Source organism: Coregonus clupeaformis, chromosome 16 (assembly GCF_020615455.1).
Source record: "Coregonus clupeaformis isolate EN_2021a chromosome 16, ASM2061545v1, whole genome shotgun sequence".
NCBI classification, from domain to species: Eukaryota; Metazoa; Chordata; class Actinopteri; order Salmoniformes; family Salmonidae; genus Coregonus; species Coregonus clupeaformis.
This window is the reverse complement of record NC_059207.1, coordinates 18,488,440-18,511,511: the sequence shown is the minus strand read 5'-3', so window position 1 is coordinate 18,511,511 and position 23,072 is coordinate 18,488,440. Positions and strand designations below refer to the sequence as shown.

General features: G+C 43.0%; 1 protein-coding gene across 1 annotated transcript in view; it reads right to left on the bottom strand.

Annotated features, from left to right (window-relative positions):
• Positions 1 to 810: 810 nt before the first annotated feature.
• The window catches only part of LOC121584401 (geranylgeranyl transferase type-1 subunit beta-like), a 35,427-nt gene continuing 13,165 nt past the window's right edge, over positions 811 to 23,072 (bottom strand). The window contains exons 3-9 of the mRNA XM_041900243.2: positions 17,381 to 17,448; positions 13,784 to 13,935; positions 13,179 to 13,311; positions 10,426 to 10,471; positions 4,826 to 5,010; positions 4,607 to 4,715; positions 811 to 2,428 (exon numbers count right to left, since the gene is read on the bottom strand). Of these exons, the coding sequence (XP_041756177.2) occupies positions 2,280 to 2,428; positions 4,607 to 4,715; positions 4,826 to 5,010; positions 10,426 to 10,471; positions 13,179 to 13,311; positions 13,784 to 13,935; positions 17,381 to 17,448 (842 nt within the window). The 3' untranslated portion in view covers positions 811 to 2,279. The remainder of the gene's footprint in view (positions 2,429 to 4,606; positions 4,716 to 4,825; positions 5,011 to 10,425; positions 10,472 to 13,178; positions 13,312 to 13,783; positions 13,936 to 17,380; positions 17,449 to 23,072) is intronic.

Genomic DNA, 23,072 nt, shown 5'->3' with positions numbered 1-23,072 from the left:
ATATTAAGACAACTGTTTTATGATAAATATGTGAATTCTATTGGATATGTCAGTGGTTGAGAGGATTAAGTTGTGCGTAATTGGTGGCGATGCCACTTGTTCCATGCATGGCGATGGCGTCACCAGATTTCAGCTTCACGCGGATTTCACCTCACTGGACACAATGGTAGAGTGCCCATGTCATACACCCAATACCACCGGCAAACAGTGTGGTCTATACTGGAAACATCAGTGCACAATAAGGCCACATTATGGACCCTGCATGCCACTGGATTGAGCAAAGAACACGAAAAAACAGTCGTTTATCTTTAACTACTAGATTTCACAGGGCAAAACAATTGCAATTATGTAACCTTTAAGTAAAGTACTCCTAGGGCTAGTGATATGATTTATGTCATGTCACATGAAAGGTCAAACACTGTATAAATTCTGTAGCAGAAAAAGGTCATTTTCCCGTTTTTTTGGAGTCTTAATAAGAGCAGAGTGCATGGATGACAACATGCAGGGAAATACTGTATATTTGATAAAGTACCTCTGTTTTATACTCTGACATCAAGGTTGTTGGCACACCTTCACTTTTCAGAGAAAAAAAGGAAGGATAGGGGAGAGCTGCTGAATTTCATACATATGCTGATTAAAGTGGTGAGTGGATAAGATAATCAATGGCTGACAAACCAGCAAACACTGCAGACCCCAAGGACAATCTCCTTGATTAGATCTTAGACATAATAACCTCAAACAATCATGACATTTAACTGTTACTTTTGACAGAAACATTAACAGGCTACTAACTCACACTCTGCACCAATGAAAAGTTAGGAATTTTTATTCATTTCACATACATATGCATCCCCAAGCCAGTTTTAGCACGTTTAGTTGATTTGACATGATAAAGAGAATATGCTATTATTTATTTAACATATCAACATTGCATATCAAATCCTCCTATCTCACTGAAATAGCAGTGATTAGATTGAGCATTTGCATGATAGAGATGACATTGACATTTATAGATTATCTACACTCAATATTTCTATAAAGTACAGAAAAAATAAATTCAATTTCACTTGTTTCTATATAGTTTTTCATGTTGAGGCAAACATTCACGTGTATTTTGACCCAATAACACTCATCTGCAGTGACAGGCAAGTCCATACAGTTAAGGCCCCTCCCAGGTTAGAGAGCCCAACGTCTGCTGTGTGAGGCACATTTCAGAAGGGAATCAAGTTTGAGTAACTTGTCAGCCTTGAGGAGCACAGCACACTGCCATAACCCGAAAATATGTCTGGAGCCACCTACACGGGTTAACAAAATACAAATGCTAAAAACCAACTAATCCTGGATAAATACAAGAGGCTTGATTGGTGTAGCAACCATGTTGGTTTTCGACAGTAACATTTTGACCAAAAAAACAAACACTCAATTCAAGGCAAAAAGTCAGTAAAATGAATTCAAACGTTCTGAGATCTTTTGAGAATGTAGCTGAGAACGAACCTACAGTGAATCTAGCTCAGGGATGGGCAACTTTGATGGGGGTGGGGGCCACAAAAAATCTGAACTCATCATGAGGGGCTGCGGTGGCTCGCGGGTCTGCATACCTATATCCATACCCACACATGCAGTCAGAGCCGGCCCTAGTCATTTTGGGGCCCTAAGTGACATTTTGTTTCAAGCAAAACAATTTAATCGGCCCCCGTCTTGACAGCGGAGACACATTTTTTTAGTTATATAATTACTTTCCTGCAATTCTACTCATTGTGCCATGGGGCAGAGAAAAAGTTGCAGTTTTACAGCCAATTTCCTGCAATTCTACTCATTTGCCATAGGGTAGAGAGAAATGTTAGCAGTTTTGAATATGATATCTGAGTGAGAGTGACTAACAAAATCAATGGGGGCCCCCCGGTCCTTAATTTCACCAGTTCAGATAGCTGGCTAGACTAACTTACCAATATAAAAAATGTTAGCTGACATGGGCTAATTGACTGTCTGACTGACATAAGAGAAAAACTTCTGATGCACAACCAAATTTAGAAATCGAATGAGCTCTTGCCCGGCCTGAGCGTCTACTCCGCCAGTTTGCTCTCAATTATTGATGGACCCGATCATTTATTTATTCACCCCCCCCCCCCTCGCCATTTCAGTGGGACTGTGTCCTTTGTCTACCCACTATCATTTCTACTGCTAAGTTAACTGAGGGGGGAAAGGCTGTGCATGGCTTAGGGGCTGTGGTGGTGGTGGTGCTTGGAGGCTGGGGCAGGGGTCTGGGGGGAATGTTGCCGTCAGGTGCAGGTGCCTCTCCACGTCTGGTGTAGATGCTGCAGATACTCAAAGGCCCTCTGGCTCACGTTTAGGGCGGGGTGAACTCGCCGCAGGGTGGCCTCTCCTATAAGAGACAGGCCACAGATCCCGAAGTAGGCGTGCAGCGGGTCTGGAACAGACGGGAGAGGAGAGGAGGAAAGTAGGTCAGTCAAGTGACGCGCCTCGGCACCTGCCACTTTAAAAGGCACTGTGGCTTTGGTCGCGTTCCAGGTCTATTGCGTCAACCAATGGTTGCGTTCCACATCATCGACTGCACAGTCGAACATCAGAATGCTATATCATATGATGTGGTTAGCTGATATGTTAAAATACCTATCCAGGCATTGTGAAATATGGCAGGTGTCTGCAATGTAGTCAGCCTGGAACGCGGCCATGGGCTTTTAAACGCATAGAAAACCAGTTCCACACAGCTCCTTTAACAACCTTACATTTGCCCCACGTGAAATATCATGAAGTAAATCATGAAATAAATATAAAGTGCTACCAAAACAGGTTTAAATGGTATACATCAACACCTGGTATACAGCAACACCTGTCACGATGGACTGACTAAACACTTTTTAATAAAACAGATCTTGACATGATAATTGGCAGGTTGCCAATACGTCTGATCTCAATTACACTGAACAAAAAAATAAACGCAACATGTAAAGTGTTGGTCCCATGTTTCATGAGCTGAAATAAAAAGATCCCAGAAATGTTCCTTACGCCCAAAAAGCTTATTTCTCTCAAATGTTGTTTACAAATTTGTTTACATCCCTGCTAGTGAGCATTTCTCATTTGCCAAGATAATCCATCCACCTGACAGGTGTGGCATATCAAGAAGCTGATTAAACAGCATGATCATTAAAACAGGTGCACCTTGTGCTGGGACAATAAAAGGCCACTCTAAAATGTGCACTTTTATCACACAACACAATGCCTCAAGTTTTGAGGGAGCATGCAATTGGAATGCTGACTGCAGGAATGTCCACCAGAGCTGTTGCCAGAGAATTTAATGTTAATTTCTCTACCATAAGCCGCCTCCAACGTCGTTTTAGAGAATTTGGCAGTACATCCAACCAGCCTTACAACTGCAGACAAAGTCGGAGAGCAGTTTGCTAATGCCGATGTTGTGAACAGAGTGCCCCAGGGTGGCGGTGGGGTTATAGTATGGGCAGGCATAAGCTACGGACAATGAACACAATTGCATTTTATCAATGGCAATTTGAATGCACAAAAACACAGTGACGAGATCCCGAGGCCCATATATTTTTCGAAAGGTATCTGTGACCAACAGATGCACATCTGTATTCCCAGTCATGTGAAATCCATAGATTAGGGCCTAATGAATTTATTTCAATTGACTGATTTCCTCATATGAACTGTAACACAGTCAAATCAATTAAATTGTTGCATGTTGCGTTTATATTTTTGTTCAGTATAAAGTTTGTCTTGAATCAAACATCACAACCCTTTTCCATACTTTGTCTTTTGATAATACAGTCTTCTACTCTATAGAATTTCTAATGACATTTTAAATAATAATCATACATTTATATTTTCTTAGGAACCTATGAATAGGTTGGTACACAGTACTTGAGAGAATAACTGTACATGAAACCAAGTATATGATACTTACGACCTAAATTGCAGTATTCATGAGTAATAACCAGCTACAACAGTCAATGGATGCATTGTTGTTGGACTGGCCCTTTAAGGGAGCTTAAATAATGCACCATGGCCCCTTTCAACCATCCATCTCCCATGGGACTCTACTAAAAGCCTTCCAGGCACAGTAAATGTACCATTACTGAATTATAATGAAAAGACAACAGATTGGAAGCAGACATTCAAATCAATTAAAGAGCCATTTCGACATGAATTATGACTCAAGGTCCTGTGGAAATGTTCTTAAAGGACTTGTGTACTTCAATGATGACGATGCATTTCTGTTTAGTGCTTCTGCGTACAATATTAACTGCATCTGGGACTTTAAAGACAATCAACATAAAAACTATGAAATACTACAAAATTATATTAAAACTATTAGACTACATTGTATGCACTCACAATCACTTTGCATGACAGTTCTGTCTTCTTATTCTCTATATTCTCCATCTAGATGGCCTGAGAAGCAAACAGTTCCTGTAACGTGAGGCCTGTTCCACTCCTGTGTCCTGAGGGCTCGTTCTGGACAATAACCTCATCAATTAGACATCCCAGCCCCTTGGGTGTTAGCTTACGAGAGGTTTCCACTGACAAAGGCCAACACTCCCTCCCACCCTATCCACACCTGTAACCTTACCTGGGTGACTGTCTGGCCATTTAGCGAAGCCGCCCACCAAACGGTCCTGAGTTGACAAGATGTAGTTCCGGTTCTTCTCGAAATTAGTGTACTGAAAGACATCTAGGAGCTGAGAATGGGAAAGGTTAGAATTAGGCGCTTCGATAATAAAGCAACGTTAATGGACCGTAAAAAGGTACGCTGGTACGTCTGCAGCGGTTCCAGCCTAGTTCCCGTTACCTCCAGTGTGGCGCCCACCCAAAAGGAGTAGCACGTGTCGACGGGCTTGTTGGGGCGGCCGTGGAAGCCGTTCTGCTGTCTCATGATGCACCAGCGGCGTATCCTGTTCAGCTCGCGCTGGCTGAACATTTCCTCTAATTTGCCCATCAGACTCAGTGCGGCGACGGCACAGAACGTGGACCCACCTGGCAGACAGAAAGACAGACAGACAGCCTAATGACAGGGTTTATCAGCCACCGGCACAGCGCCACTATTCATCACCCGTTTCCCTTTTCAACTGTCACAACATCAGCATCAGAGCCTTCTCATCACTTCTCAACTGCAGAGGTGTAATTGCGGGGGAAGATGCCGAGGCGGCGTATAAATCTGCCCGGGGAACAGCTCTGTGTGTAGGCCATTAACAATGAGGGAGGACCTTGCACTCTGCAGATAGTTAAGAGGAATGTGTGTACCTACCTATTTGAGATAATACGAATAATCAAGCCATTCCAAAAAAATTGGTACGGTTTGCATCCAGGGTTGAATAAAGGTTATAATTGTATTACTTGAACTGAACTGATAGAAATGCTTTGTGTAACGTGCCATGGTTTATTACGCAAATCTCTCCCGGCAGTAGCTTAGCTAAGCCTGGAGTATCCCTGAAATAATAGGGTTTAATTGGCAGGAATTACAGTTTTTTTTAAAAATCACTTTGGTACTGTTTTCACAAGTATGTGGTAAAAGTTCACAACTCTTAGTACAAAACTCAAAACAGATAATGAAAAAGGTTGTTTTTTCAACAAAAAAATCTATTGACTAAAGTACAACACACAAAATCACACAGTAACTTTTTCACCAAACCTAAAATCAGTGTTTCATCTAGAAATACCTTTCGTTAGAAGTAATTGCCTCACAATACATTGTTATTCTCTTCTCATGTGTTTAAATACACTTGACCATCACTTATTCCAACTGCGCTTAATGGTTAACCACTTAACTGTTTGGTAAACCTATAGATTTTTTAAATGGTTCGTAGACTATATATGGATTTTGAGAACTACAGAAATAAAATGTGTGTTTGTCAAGTATAAACATCTATATTACATGTATGATACATGATAACCATACATGACTACTCATTTACATTTTAGTCATTTAGCAGACGCTCTTATCCAGAGCGACTTACAGTTAGTGAGTGCATACATTATTTATACTTTTCATACTGGCCCCCCGTGGGAATCGAACCCACAACCCTGGCGTTGCAAACGCCATGCTCTACCAACTGAGCTACATCCCTGCCGGCAATTCCCTCCCCTACCCTGGACGACGCTGGGCCAATTGTGCGCCGCCCCATGGGTCTCCCGGTCGCGGCAGGCTACGACATTACTCGTTATTGCTAATTGATTTCACAGTGGGAACCACAATTGGTCACCATATAAAAGGGCCCTGTCAAAGAGGTGGACATCAGAGAGAGGGAGGCAGACGGGCAGGGAACTGTTGTGTCTAATGAAGTCCGGGCCATCGTCGTTGACCATGTGGTAAACAGAGGCCTTACCATGGCAGAGGCTGCTAGATTAGTTCACCCAAATCTGGAAAGATCAACTGTCAATTCAATCATGAGAACATTTCGCCAAGAAAACCGGTAAGTCTGCAGGATATGCACTATGCTTTACCATTACATATTGTAATGCATGTAAATTCACAAAACATATTACAGTATTCTTACAGTATGATCTATTGACAGTATACTCGGTTCTACCCTCAGAATTGACAGAAGACCCAGTGGCTGTGTGCTGACCGACCAGCAGGAGTGGGCAGTGGTGGAAATGGTGAGGGCCAGGAATGACATACGGCTGTCTGAAATAAAGCAGGCCATTGAGGAGAACGATGACACCTTTGCCAATGTGGCATCCATCAGCCTACCAACAATCGCCATCCTTTTGAAGAGACACCAGGTATCTATGGAACACATTTACCTGGTGCCTTTTGAAGAGACACCAGGTATCTATGGAACACATTTACCTGGTGCCTTTTGAAGAGACACCAGGTATCTATGGAACACATTTACCTGGTGCCTTTTGAAGAGACACCAGGTATCTATGGAACACATTTACCTGGTGCCTTTTGAAGAGACACCAGGTATCTATGGAACACATTTACCTGGTGCCTTTTGAAGAGACACCAGGTATCTATGGAACACATTTACCTGGTGCCTTTTGAAGAGACACCAGGTATCTATGGAACACATTTACCTGGTGCCTTTTGAAGAGACACCAGGTATCTATGAAACACATTTACCTGGTGCCTTTTGAAGAGACACCAGGTATCTATGGAACACATTTACCTGGTGCCTTTTGAAGAGACACCAGGTATCTATGAAACACATTTACCTGGTGCCTTTTGAAGAGACACCAGGTATCTATGAAACACATTTACCTGGTGCCTTTTGAAGAGACACCAGGTATATATGAAAAACATTTACCTGGTGCCTTTTGAGAGAAACAACGACCGGGTGAAACAACTGTGGGCCGAGTATGTTCAGGTACAGCCCCATACTGTACATGTATACTGTATTATTGTTACTATTAATGCACAAGCTACTTCACAATATCATAATGGAACTATACTGTAAAAAGAACTAACCAAAATATATTGTTAGAGGGTGATGGTGCTTCCACGGGGGGCCAGTATGAAAAAAAGTATGTATTTTATTTTTATTTTTAATTATGTATGCACTCACTAACTGTAAGTCGCTCTGGATAAGAGCGTCTGCTAAATGACTAAAATGTAAATGTAAAATGTGCTTGATGCTGCTGTGAATCATCACAAGTCTATCTTTGTTGATGAAGCGGGCTTCAACCTGGCCAAAACACGGCTCCGTGGGCGGAACCTCGTCGGCCAACGGGCGACTGTCCAAGTGCCTGGACAACGTGGGGGAAACATCTCCATGTGCGAAGCTATCTCTGTAGATGGTGTGGTAGGACATAGGCCATTACTTACAGTGAGGGAAAAAGTATTTGATCCCCTGCTGATTTTGTACGTTTGCCCACTGACAAAGAAATGATCAGTCTATAATTTTAATGGTAGGTTTATTTGAACAGTGAGAGACAGAATAACAACAAAAAAAATCCAGGAAAAAACGCATGTAAAAATGTTATAAATTGATTAGCATTTTAATGAGGGAAATAAGTATTTGACCCCCTCTCAATCAGAAAGATTTCTGGCTCCAAGGTGTCTTTTATACAGGTAACGAGCTGAGATTAGGAGCACACTCTTAAAGGGAGTGCTCCTAATCTCAACTTGTTACTTGTATAAAAGACACCTGTCCACAGAAGCAATCAATCAATCAGATTCCAAACTCTCCACCATGGCTAAGACCAAAGAGCTCTCCAAGGATGTCAGGGACAAGATTGTAGACCTACACAAGGCTGGAATGGGCTACAAGACCATCGCCAAGCAGCTTGGTGAGAAGGTGACAACAGTTGGTGCGATTATTCGCAAATGGAAGAAACACAAAATAACTGTCAATCTCCCTCGGCCTGGGGCTCCATGCAAGATCTTACCTCGTGGATTTGCAATGATCATGAGAACGGTGAAGAATCAGCCCAGAACTACACGGGAGGATCTTGTCAATGATCTCAAGGCAGCTGGGACCATAGTCACCAAGAAAACAATTGGTAACACACTATGCCGTGAAGGACTGAAATCCTGCAGCGCCCGCAAGGTCCCCCTGCTCAAGAAAGCACATATACAGGCCCGTCTGAAGTTTGCCAATGAACATCTGAATGATTCAGAGGAGAACTGGGTGAAAGTGTTGTGGTCAGATGAGACCAAAATCGAGCTCTTTGGCATCAACTCAACTCGCCGTGTGTGGAGGAGGAGGAATGCTGCCTATGACCCCAAGAACACCATCCCCACCATCAAACATGGAGGTGGAAACATTATGTTTGGGGGTGTTTTTCTGCTAAGGGGACAGGACAACTTCACCGCATCAAAGGGACGATGGATGGGGCCATGTACCGTCAAATCTTGGGTGAGAACCTTCTTCCCTCAGCCAGGGCATTGAAAATGGGTTGTGGATGGGTATTCCAGCATGACAATGACCCAAAACACACGGCCAAGGCAACAAAGGAGTGGCTCAAGAAGAAGCACATTAAGGTCCTGGAGTGGCCTAGCCAGTCTCCAGACCTTAATCCCATAGAAAATCTGTGGAGGGAGCTGAAGGTTCGAGTTGCCAAATGTCCCTCCTGAGATGTGTGCAAACCTGGTGGCCAACTACAAGAAACGTCTGACCTTTGTGATTGCCAACAAGGTTTTTGCCACCAAGTACTAAGTCATGTTTTGCAGAGGGGTCAAATACTTATTTCCCTCATTAAAATGCAAATCAATTTATAAAATTTTTGACATGCGTTTTTCTGGATTTTTTTGTTGTTGTTTTGTCTCTCACTGTTCAAATAAACCTACCATTAAAATTATAGACTGATCATGTCTTTGTCAGTGGGCAAATGTACAAAATCAGCAGGGGATCAAATACTTTTTTCCCTCACTGTAGATCCTACCATGCTGCACACCTCATTGTGTTTCTCAATTAAATTTAGCAGGCCTGTCAAGGTGACTTGGTCACCTATGTCATTGTGTGGGACAATGTCAGGTTCCACCATGCAGAGGTGGTTCAGGCATGGTTTCGGGCCCATCCCCGATTCATGACCCTATACCTGCCCCCATACTCTCCTTTCCTCAACACTATTGAGGAATTATTTTCAGCATGGAGTTGGAAGGTCTACGATCACCCTCCCCATGAGCATGCCTTCTGGCCATGGATGAGGCATGCGACGACATCAATGCAGACCAATGTCAAGCTTGGATTCGCCATGCCGAAAGGTTTTTCCTGCGGCGCATGAACAATGAGGACATTCAGTGATGTGGATGAGAATTTATGGCCAACTGCTCAAGACAGGGTGTACGCGCTTCAGCACTTGCCGGTCCCGTTCTGTGAGCTTGTGTGGCCTACCACTTCACGGCTGAGCCGTTGTTGCTCCTAGACGTAGCAGGGCAGAAATTTGACGAACTGACTTGTTGGAAAGGTGACATCCTATGACGGTGCTACATTGAAAGTCACTGAGCTCTTCAGTAAGGCCATTCTACTACCAATGTTTGTTTATAGAGATTGCATGGCGGTGTGCTCGATTTTATACACCTGTCAGCAACGGGTGTGGCTGAAATAGCCGATTCCACTAATTTGAAGGGATGTCCACATCCTATATATATTGTATATATAGTGTATCATTATGTTGTGTTTTGGTGATTAAACCAATGTTCTCATTAAATCTCACAATAAACTTATATTTTGAATCAATGGTTGTGTGGTGAGCGATGTTTACAATCCAAATTAATGCACAATGACAGGTTTTGAATGAAAGACTGGCCGCATTACAAGTGTGACCAGTTTGGAGTTTTGTACTAAGAGTTGTGAAAATGTACCACATACTTGTGAAAAGAGTTAAAAAACAAAAACAAAAAAACTGTAAGGATATTTGTTGTAATATGGTTTTGGACTAATGGCTAATCCCTTTCTAGACCCATAATATCCATCAACCTTGAGTGCTGCCTGTCATACTCACCATGCGATTCCAATCCAGCCCCCTGGCCAATGCCATTGTCATATGACTAAGGAAGCAAAAACAACATTCAGACTATTAGACAAACAAAGCAGCAAGACCATGTGAGAAATGGACAGCCGTCACTAAAACCATGTAATAACTTTCAGATCAAGTGTGGTGTGACAGATGCGATCTATGATGTAAGGAGAGCTCAGGAAACAAGCTGCTCAATCAATGACCACGTGGAGCAATCCATGAACACGTGTCCACAGTGCTGCTTGCTTACCGTACTAAACCACACCTCATACACACACTTGATGAGACAGACCAGCTTTGGGGACAATGAGGAAGTAACAATGTTGAAGGTAGTGATGTTTAATGTAGCTCCACGCCTCAAGGGTTAAAATCCCACCAAATTTGAATGAGTAAGAGGATTAGAGTCTGGTAAGGCCTTCTCTCCCGTGGGATCATATCCTCTATTTATAGGCATCTGAGAATAACCCTGGAGCCCTCTTAAAAACCAGCCAACAGCATGGCCCACACACACACACACACACACCACAACTCAGGGTAATCCACTACAGCCACCTAGACAGGAATACAGCTGCCTGCCCTGTGGAGTGTAGACTGGATTACATCATATTTTGTAGGACTACATAGGAAGGCAGGGGAGATCACAGGGGAGACCATCACTTTCATCAGACCCAGCAGGATCCAGTAGTGCCTGCTCTCCTCACCTCCGTCTGGCCTCACATCCCCCATAGGGGAGCATGAAGAGAGGATGTAACAAAACCCTCAGACTTTTTGTGTTGGGGTGAATTCTGTGTAAACTGTTTCTCTCTGAAGACGTGGACTGTAAAGAGGCTGGTAACAGGAGAGGGTCGTAGAGCTAGGCTGGTAACAGGAGAGGGTCGTAGAGGCTGTTAACAGGAGAGGGTCGTAGAGGCAGGCTGGTAACAGGAGAGGGTCGTAGAGACAGGCTGTTAACAGGAGAGGGTCGTAGAGACAGGCTGTTAACAGGAGAGGGTCGTAGAGGCAGGCTGTTAACAGGAGAGGGTCGTAGAGGCAGGCTGTTAACAGGAGAGGGTCGTAGAGCTAGGCTGGTAACAGGAGAGGGTCGTAGAGGCTGTTAACAGGAGAGGGTTGTAGAGGCAGGCTGTTAACAGGAGAGGGTCGTAGAGGCTGTTTACAGGAGAGGGCCGTAGAGACAGGCAGGTAACAGGAGAGGGCCGTAGAGACAGGCTGTTAACAGGAGAGGGTCGTAGAGACAGGCAGGTAACAGGAGAGGGTCGTAGAGACAGGCAGGTAACAGGAGAGGGTCGTAGAGACAGGCAGGTAACAGGAGAGGGTCATAGAGACAGGCAGGTAACAGGAGAGGGTCGTAGAGACAGGCAGGTAACAGGAGAGTGTCGTAGAGACAGGCAGGTAACAGGACGGTGTCGTAGAGACAGGCAGGTAACAGGAGAGGGTCGTAGAGGCAGGCTGTTAACAGGAGAGGGTCGTAGAGGCTGTTTACAGGAGAGGGCCGTAGAGACAGGCAGGTAACAGGAGAGGGCCGTAGAGACAGGCTGTTAACAGGAGAGGGTCGTAGAGACAGGCAGGTAACAGGAGAGGGTCGTAGAGACAGGCAGGTAACAGGAGAGGGTCGTAGAGACAGGCAGGTAACAGGAGAGGGTCGTAGAGGCAGGCTGTTAACAGGAGAGGGTCGTAGAGGCTGTTTACAGGAGAGGGCCGTAGAGACAGGCAGGTAACAGGAGAGGGCCGTAGAGACAGGCTGTTAACAGGAGAGGGTCGTAGAGGCTGTTTACAGGAGAGGGTCGTAGAGGCTGTTTACAGGAGAGGGCCGTAGAGACAGGCTGTTAACAGGAGAGGGTCGTAGAGACAGGCAGGTAACAGGAGAGGGTCGTAGAGACAGGCAGGTAACAGGAGAGTGTCGTAGAGACAGGCAGGTAACAGGAGAGTGTCGTAGAGACAGGCAGGTAACAGGAGAGGGTCGTAGAGACAGGCAGGTAACAGGAGAGGGTCGTAGAGACAGGCAGGTAACAGGAGAGGGTCGTAGAGACAGGCAGGTAACAGGAGAGGGTCGTAGAGACAGGCAGGTAACAGGAGAGGGTCGTAGAGACAGGCAGGTAACAGGAGAGGGTCGTAGAGACAGGCAGGTAACAGGAGAGGGTCGTAGAGACAGGCAGGTAACAGGAGAGGGTCGTAGAGACAGGCAGGTAACAGGAGAGGGTCGTAGAGACAGGCAGGTAACAGGAGAGGGTCGTAGAGACAGGCAGGTAACAGGAGAGGGTCGTAGAGACAGGCAGGTAACAGGAGAGGGTCGTAGAGACAGGCAGGTAACAGGAGAGGGTCGTAGAGACAGGCAGGTAACAGGAGAGGGTCGTAGAGACAGGCAGGTAACAGGAGAGGGTCGTAGAGACAGGCAGGTAACAGGAGAGGGTCGTAGAGACAGGCAGGTAACAGGAGAGGGTCGTAGAGACAGGCAGGTAACAGGAGAGGGCCCTTTGATTCCAATGCACCTTCAAAATGAGTTGTTTGATGTTGGCCTACCTCTCTGATGTGTTGTCTATGATACGAGAAATAAACACTGTGTTAAACCAGCGTTGGGTTAAAACACAGTTTTACAATCTAGCAAGTAGATTTGAGTATTTGAAAGTACATTTAGTAGAAAGAGGCCAGTGGTTGAGGGTTGAACCCTTCTAGAGAATACAGACAAGGCTCAGGGACGAAGGATGCTTGATGACGGAGACTAAGTGAAACAGCTGACTTACCATACTTCCCCTGATGTAGTCGATGGCCTTCTTGATGTCCATGCCCGACCAGTCGTCGAGCATGTAGCAAATGCATGCTGCGCAGTACACAAACCTCATGTCATTTTCACTTCCATCTGGAACGGCATAGAAACTGAAAGCAGACATCACAGCAGACGTTAAATGGCTTTTTTTTGGGACTTGTAAGGACGAGGTTCGCTGTGTCAAAGGGTTTTACTGGTTAAATCCTCTCAGAACAATACTTTCAAACAAGACGCAGTGATCTGTCTGACACAGTGTTCTCACCATTGACATGGTTAAAACAGGTCTCCTTTCACATAACGCACAAAAGAGTTATAAAGTCCCAAAAACTCACATTAAGAAGAAGAATACTTTACTGTCCAATAACATGCAGAGAACATAAATGTGTCTTTATGCTCCCAACCCAACTCCCCATGGGGGTTGGACGCATTGGGTCAGGCGCAGAGCAGTGCCCCTGGAGCAATTGTATGAGTTAAGTGCCTTGCTCATGGCACTACCAGAGAAAAGAAAATGAACTAATTGTTAGTAGATCTGGTAAAGAACACATGAGAGTAAACTGCAGAGGAGAGTGACTAGGTGTTTACCTTCCGTCCTCCAGCTGCAGGGCTTTCAGGCCCATTAGACAGGCCTCCTTATTGACACGACTCAGGTCGTCCCCCAGTAGGACCAGGCAGGCCAGGCCAGTGTACGTCATGGCCACATGGCCACTGTCGTACGGGTGGGATACTCCTGGGCCCTGAGGAGGCAATTTGATTTAAACAGCTAGCTTACATAGGCTGTGTTTACACAGGCAGCCCAATTAGGACCTTTTTCCTTTTTTTGGACCAATCAGATCAGCATTAATGCCAATAATTGGGCAAAATACCAGAATTGGGCTGCATAGACATTTAAAGGGATAGTTTGAGATTTTGGCAATGAAGCATGCTAGCTGATCCCGAAGACTTCCAGTCATTGCGGTAACGCTAGTTAGGATTGGCTCATGAAACTACCTCTAACTCCCTTCATACTGTACACATAGACATAAATGGTATCCACAAGTTCATCTGCCTCTAGGGAAGTAGATAAAGGGCTTCATTGCTAAAATCTTCAAACTATACCTTTAATGGCAACCACTTAATCAATACAGTTGAAGTCGGAAGTTTACATACACTTAGGTTGGAGTCATTAAAACTCGTTTTTCAACCACTCCACACATTTCTTGTTAACAGACTATAGTTTTGGCAAGTCGGTTAGGACATCTACTTTGTGCATGACACAAGTAATTTTTCCAACAATTGTTTACAGACAGATTATTTCACTTATAATTCACTGTATCACAATTCCAGTGGGTCAGAAGATTACATACACTAAGTTGACTGTGCCTTTAAACAGCTTGGAAAATTCCAGAAAATGATATCATGGATTTAGAAGTTTCTGATAGGCTAATTGACATCATTTGAGTCAATTGGAGGTGTACCTGTGGATGTATTTCAAGGCCTACCTTCAAACTCAGTGCCTCTTTGCTTGACATCATGGGAAAATCAAAAGAAATCAGCCGAGACCTCAGAAAACATTGTAGACCTCCACAAGACTGGTTCATCCTTGGGAGCAATTTCCAAAATGTCCAATTTCGACATAACCTGAAAGGCCGCTCAGCAAGGAAGAAGCCACTGCTCCAAAACCGCCATAAAAAAGCCAGAGTACGGTTTGCAACTGCACATGGGGACAAATATCATACTTTTTGGAGAAATGTCCTCTGGTCTGATGAAACAAAAATAGAACTGTTTGGCCATAACGACCATCGTTATGTTTGGAGGAAAAAGAGGGTGGCTTGCAAGCCGAAGAACACCATCCCAACCGTGACGCATGGGGGTGGCAGCATCATGCTGTGGGGGTGCTTTGCTGCAGGGGGGACTGGTGCGCTTCACAAAATAGATGGCATCATGAGGAAGGAAAATGATGTGGCTATATTGAAGCAACATCTCAAGACATCAGTCAGGAAGTTAAACCTTGGTCGCAAATGGGTCTTCCAAATGGACAATGACCCCAAGCATACTTCCAATGTTGTGGCAAAATGCCTTAAGGACAACAAAGTCAAGGTAATGGAGCGGCCATTACAAAGCCCTGACCTAAATCCTATAGAAAATCTGTGGGCAGAACTGAAAAAGCGTGTGCGAGCAAGGAGGCCTACAAACCTGACTCAGTTACATCAGCTCTGTCAGGAGGAATGGGCCACAATTCACCCAACTTATTGTGGGAAGCTTGTGGAAGGCTACCCGAAACGTTTGACCCAAGTTAAACAATTTAAAGGCAATGCTACTAAATACTAATTGAGTGTACGTAAACTTCTGACCCACTGGGAATGTGATGAAAGAAATAAAAGCTGAAATAAATAATTATCTCTACCATTATTCTGACATTTCACATTCTTAAAATAAAGTGGTGATCCTAACTGACCTAAGACAGGGAATTTGTACTAGGATTAAACGTCAAGAATTGTGAAAAACTGAGTTTAAATGTACAGTGGGGGAAAAAAGTATTGTCAGCCACCAATTGTGCAAGTTCTCCCACTTAAAAAGATGAGAGAGGCCTGTAATTTTCATCATAGGTACACGTCAACTATGACAGACAAATTGGGAGAAAAAAAATCCAGAAAATCACATTGTTGGATTTTTAATGAATTTATTTGCAAATTATGGTGGAAAATAAGTATTTGGTCACCTACAAACAAGTAAGATTTCTGGCTCTCACAGACCTGTAACTTCTTCTTTAAGAGGCTCCTCTGTCCTCCACTCGTTACCTGTATTAATGGCTCCTGTTTGAACTTGTTATCAGTATAAAAGACACCTGTCCACAACCTCAAACAGTCACACTCCAAACTCCACTATGGCCAAGACCAAAGAGCTGTCAAAGGACAGCAGAAACAAAATTGTAGACCTGCACCAGGCTGGGAAGACTGAATCTGCAATAGGTAAGCAGCTTGGTTTGAAGAAATCAACTGTGGGAGCAATTATTAGGAAATGGAAGACATACAAGACCACTGATAATCTCCCTCGATCTGGGGCTCCACGCAAGATCTCACCCCGTGGGGTCAAAATGATCACAAGAACGGTGAGCAAAAATCCCAGAACCACACGGGGGTCCTAGTGAATGACCTGCAGAGAGCTGGGACCAAAGTAACAAAACCTACCATCAGTAACACACTACGCCGCCAGGGACTCAAATCCTGCGTCCCCCTGCTTAAGCCAGTACATGTCCAGGCCTGTCTGAAGTTTGCTAGAGTGCATTTGGATGATCCAGAAGAGGATTGGGAGAATGTCATATGGTCAGATGAAACCAAAATATAACTTTTTGGTAAAAACTCAACTCGTCGTGTTTGGAGGACAAAGAATGCTGAGTTGCATCCAAGGAACACCATACCTACTGTGAAGCATGGGGGTGGAAACATCATGCTTTGGAGCTGTTTTTCTGCAAAGGGACCAGGACGACTGATCCGTGTAAAGGAAAGAATGAATGGGGCCATGTATCGTGAGATTTTGAGTGAAAACCTCCTTCCATCAGCAAGGGCATTGAAGATGAAACGTGGCTGGGTCCTTCAGCATGACAATGATCCCAAACACACCGCCCAGGCAACGAAGGAGTGGCTTCTTAAGAAGCATTTCAAGGTCCTGGAGTGGCCTAGCCAGTCTCCAGAGCTCAACCCCATAGAAAATCTTTGGAGGGAGTTGAAAGTCTGTGTTGCCCAGCGATAGCCCCAAAACATCACTGCTCTAGAGGAGATCTGCATGGAGGAATGGGCCAAAATACCAGCAACAGTGTGTGAAAACCTTGTGAAGACTTACAGAAAACGTTTGACCTGTGTCATTGCCAACAAAGGGTATATAAAAGTATTGAGAAACTTTTGTTATTGACCAAATACTTATTTTCCACCATAATTTGCAAATAAATTCATAAAAAATCCTACAATGTGATTTTCTGGATTTTTTTTCCTCATTTTGTCTGTCATAGTTGACGTGTACCTATGATGAAAATTACAGGCCTCTCTCATCTTTTTAAGTGGGAGAACTTGCACAATTGTTGGCTGACTAAATACTTTTTTTCCCCACTGTATTTGGCTAAGGTGTATGTAAACTTCCGACTTCAACTGTCCGTTGAACAAGGATGCGTTTCAAATGTGTGGAGGTATGAAATGAGATCAATACCTTGGAGGTGCTGTATGGAACTCCAATGTGTGATGACCCGCGAAACCCACAACGTCCTAAATTGGATTCTGGGGGGGGACAAAATATTTGAATTTGTTTTATGAGAAACGATGGTAAAGCCAGCGGACATAAAAATATATATAAATACCTGTCTATTTGTGGAGAAATCACCCAGTTTAACTATTTGCTTATGGCCTTAACTACACCTAGCGTCTTGCTTTTTAAATTATATGAGCAAAAAAGATTCAATTTTATTTGGAAAGGCAAGCCAGACAAAATTAAACGGGCCTATTTATATAATGAATATGAATTAGGAGGGCTGAAATGATTAAATATTAAACCATTAGACCTCTCCCTAAAGGCTTCAGTCATACAAAAGTTATACTTAAATCCAAACTGGTTCTCTAGCAGATTAGTAAGAACGTCTCACCCCATGTTCAAGAATGGCCTTTTTCCCGTTATTCAGATTACAACCTCTCACTATGAGTCATTTATATCGTTTTTTTAAAAACATGACATAGAAAGTTGGTTGTAATTTCAGTTTAATCCACCAGAAAATAAAGAACTACAATTACAACAAATATTATGGTTAAACTCAAATATACTAATTAATTTTTAAAAACAATATTTTGGGAACAAATGTTTAAAAATTGTATAATCTTTGTAAATTATATAATAAAATAGGACTGGTGGAGTTGTCACACATGCAGCTAACAAAAATATATGGAAACGTCTGCACTACTCAAAATTACAACCAACTAATTACAGCATTACTGCAAAAATGTAAGAGGCTGGTGGAAGGGGGAGAAAGTAAGGAACTTGTCTGTCGACCCTGCATTAAAGACCAAAATTGGTTAAAGAAAATTGTGTTAAATAAAAAAGTATAACAGTTTAATTTAAGGACCAAAAGTGTGACAGCTGTGCCATATAGATTGCAAAATAGTTGGGAAGAGATTTTCGATGTACTGATTCCATGGCACATGGTTTATGAACTGACTAAAAATAACAAGATAACTAATGTAAAATATACTGTGTCCGTAAAATGTATACAGGTTCAGAACTTTTGTGAAACAGCACAGTTAAAAAATATATGGCAAATAGAAATCAAAACTGGATGGTCTTCAGGGATAGATGGGAGTGGTTGAGGGTAGCTGAAGGATGGGACTAAAAACAAACAAAAGATAACTATTGTAAAATATACTGTGTCTGTAAAATGTATATAGTATGTATATGCTGGAAGTAGAAGCCTAAGTGTTGTTGTCCATTAATTTACTCCAATTAGGGGAGGGGTGGTAGGGTTAGGGGACAATATTAAAAGGAAGATATAAAAAAAATATATATATATATATACACACACACACTACCAGTCAAAAGTTTGGACACACCTACTCATTCAATTATTTTTCTTTATTTGTACTATTTTTTAAATTGTAGAATAGTGAAGACATCAAAACTATGAAATAACACATATGGAATCATGTAGTAACCAAAAAAGGGTTAAACAAATCAAAAATATATTTTATATTTGAGATTCTTCAAATAGCCAACCTTTGCCTTGATGACAGCTTTGCACACTCTTGGCATTCTCTCAACCAGCTTCATGAGGTAGTCACCTGGAACGCATTTCAATTAACAGGTGTGCCTTCTTAAAAGTTAATTTGTGGAATTTATTTCCTTCTTAATGCATTTGAGCCAATCAGTTGTGTTGTGACAAGGTAGGGAGGGTATACAGAAGATAGCCCTATTTGGTAAAAGACCAAGTCCATGTTATGGCAAGAACAGCTCAAATAAACAAAGAGAAATGGTCAGTCAATACGGAAAATTTCAAGAATTTGAACGTTTCTTCAAGTGCAGTCGCAAAAACCATCAAGCGCTATGATGAAACTGGCTCTCATGAGGACCGCCACAGGAATGGAAGACCCAGAGTTACCTCTGCTGCAGAGGATAAGTTCATTAGAGTTACCAGCCTCAGAAATTGCAGCCCAAATAAATACTTCAGAGTTGAAGTAACAGACACATCTCAACATCCCGACTCCAACCTAAGTGTATGTAAACTTCCGACTTCAACTGTTCAGACGAGACTGTGTGAATCAGGCCTTCATGGTCGAATTGCTGGAAAGAAACCACTACTAAAGGACACCAATAGGAAGAAGAGACTTGCTTGGGCGAAGAAACATCAGCAACGGACATTAGACCGGTGGAAATTTGTCCATTGGTCTGGAGTCCAAATTTGAGATTTTTGATTCCAACCGCCGTGTCTTTGTGAGACGCGGTGTGGATGTCCACATGTGTATTTCCCACCGTAAATAATGGAGGAGGTGTGATGGTGTGGGGATGCTTTGCTGGTGAGACTGTGTGATTTATTTAGAATTCAAGGCACACTTAACCAGCATGGCTACCACAGCATTCTGCAGCAATACGCCATCCCATCTGGTTTGGGCTTAGTGGGACTATCATTTGTTTTTCAACAGGACAATTACCCAACACACCTCCAGGCTGTGTAAGGGCTATTTTACAAAGAATGAGAGTGTTGGAGTGCTGCATCAGATGACCTGGCCTCCACAATCCCCCGACCTCAACCCAATTGAGATGGTTTGGGATGAGTCGGACCGCAGAGTGAAGGAAAAGCAGCCAACAAATACTCAGCATTTCTGGGAACTCCAAGACTGTTGGAAAGCATTCCAGGTGAAGCTGGTTGAGAGAATGCCAAGAGTGTGCAAAGCTGTCATCAAGGCAAAGGGTGGCTATTTGAAGAATCTCAAATATATTTTGATTTGTTTAACACTTTTTTGGTTACTACATGATTCCATGTGTTATTTCATAGTTTTGATGTCTTCACTATTATTCTACAATGTAGAAATTAGTAAAAATTAAGAAAAACCCTTGAATGAGTAGTTGTGTACAAACTTTTGACTGGTACTGTGTGTATGTATATATATATCAAACACAGTATGGAAGTTTGGGAATATACCTTGCAACACTAGATCAAACACATGACGAAACACTTCTAATACATTTTAGAATAAGACTGTACCGTAACAAAATGTGGAAAAAGTCAAGGGGTTTGAATACTTTCTGAATGCACTGTGTGTGTCACATTCTAGGCAGAGTTGCAAAGAAAAAGCCATATCTCAGACTGACCAATAAAAATAAAAGATTAAGATGGGCAGTCTGAGATATGGCTTTTTCTTTGCAACTCTGCCTAGAAGGTCAGCATCCCGGAGTCGCCTCTTCACTGTTGACGTTGAGACTGGTGTTTTGCAGGTACTATTTAATGAAGCTGCCAGTTGAGGACCTGTGAGGTGCCTGTTCCTCAAATTAGACACTTATGTATGTCCTCTTGCTCAGTTGTGCACTGGGGCCTCCCACTCCTCTTTCTATTCTGGTTAGAGACAGTTTGCGCTGGTCTGTGAAGGGAGTAGTACACAGCATGGTACGAGATCTTCAGTTTCTTGGCAATTTCTCGCATGGAATAGCCTTCATTTCTCAGAACAAGAATAGACTGACGAGTTTCAGAAGAAAGTTATTTGTTTCTGGCCATTTTGAGCCTGTAATCGAACCCACAATTGCTGATGCTCCAGATACTCAACTAGTCTCAAGAAGGCCAGTTTTATTGCTTCTTTAAATCAGCACAACAGTTTTCAGCTATGCTAACATAATTGCAAAAGGGTTAGCCTTTTAAAATGATAAACTTGGATTAGCAAACACAATGTGCCATTGGAACACAGGACTGATGGTTAATGATAATGGGCCTCTGTACGCCTATGTAGATATTCCTTTTTTTTATTCTTTTTTTAATCAGCCGTTTCCAGCTACAATAGCCATTTACAACATTAACAATGTCTACACTGTATTTCTGATCAATTTGATGTTATTTTAAATGGACAAAAAAATTGCTTTTCTTTCAAAAATACGGACATTTCTAAGTGACCCCAAACTTTTGAACGGTAGAGTGTGTGTAATATATACACACACACACACACACACACACTGCATTCGGAAAGTATTCAAACCCCTTGACTTTTTCCACACGTTGTTACGTTACAGCCTTATTCTAAAATGGATTAAAATATATATATATATATATATATATTCATCAATCTACACACAATACCCCATAATGACAAAGGGAAAACAGGTTTGTATAATTTTTTACAAATTTTGTAAAGATAAAAAACTGAAATACCTTATTTACTAAGTATTCAGGCCCTTTGCTATGAGACTCAGGAGCATCCCGTTTCCATTGATCATCCTTGAGATGTTTCTACAACTTGATTGGAGTCCACCTGTGGTAAATTCAATTGATTGGACATGATTTGGAAAGCACACATACCTGTCTATATAAGGTCCCACAGTTGACAGTGCATGTCAGAGCAAAAACCAAGCCATGAGGTCGAAGGAATTGTCTGTAGAGCTCCGAGACAGGATTGTGTCTTGGCACAGATCTGGGGAAGGGTACCAAAAAATGTCTGCAGCATTGAAGGTCCCAAGAACACAGTGGCCTCCATCATTCTTAAATGGAAGAAGTTTGGAACCACCAAGACTCTTATTAGACCTGGCCGCCCGGCCAAACTGAGCAATCAGGGGAGAAGGGCCTTGGTCAGGGAGGTGACCAATAACCCGATGGTCACTCTGACAGAGTTCCAGAGTTCCTCTGTGGAGATGGGAGAACCTTCCAGAAGGACAACCATCTCTGCAGCACTCCACCAATCAGGCCTTTATGGTAGGGTGGCCAGACGGAAAGCCACTCCTCAGTAAAAGGCACATGACAGCCTGCTTGGAGTTTGCCAAAAGGCACCTAAAGACTCTCAGACCATGAGAAACAAGATTCTCTGGTCTGATGAAACAAAGATTGAACTCTTTAGCCTGAATGACAAGCGTCACGCCTGGAGGAAACCTGGCACCATCCCTACGGTGAAGCATGGTGGTGGCAACATCATGCTGTGGGGATGTTTTTCAGCGGCAGGGACTGGGAGACTAGTCAGGATCGAGGGAAAGATGAAAGGAGCAAAGTACAGAAAGATCCTTGATGAAAACCTGCTCCAGAGTGCTCAGGACCTCAGACTGGGGCGAAAGTTCACCTTCCAACAGGACAACGACCCTAAGCACACAGACAAGAAAACGCAGGAGTGGCTTCGGGGCAAGTCTCTGAATGTCCTTGAGTGGCCCAGCCAGAGCCTGGACTTGAACCCGATCTAGCATCTCTGGAGAGACCTGAAAATAGCTGTGCTGTGACGCTCCCCATTCAACCTGACAGAGCTTGAGAGGATCTGTAGAGAAGAATGGGAGAAACTCCCCAACTACAGCTGGGCAAAGCTTGTAGCATCATACCCAATTAGACTCGAGGCTGTGATATGTCCGTTTTTTATTTTTAATACATTTGCACATTTTTTTTTTAAACGGTTTATGCTTTGTCATTATGGGGTATTGTGTGTAGATTGATGAGGGAAAAAAAATCAATGTAATCAATTTTAGAATAAGACTAACATAACAAAATTTGGAAAAGGTCAAGGGGTCTGAATACTTTCCGATCTTATTCATTATTATTTCAAATACAAAACTGATCCTAGATCAGCACTCCTACTCTGATACTATATTATACTAGTCCATGAACACAAGTGAAGACATTGTCTGTTGCTGTGGGGCAACTCAACTATGTGCAATGCTGCCATCTAATGGATAGATAGCTATA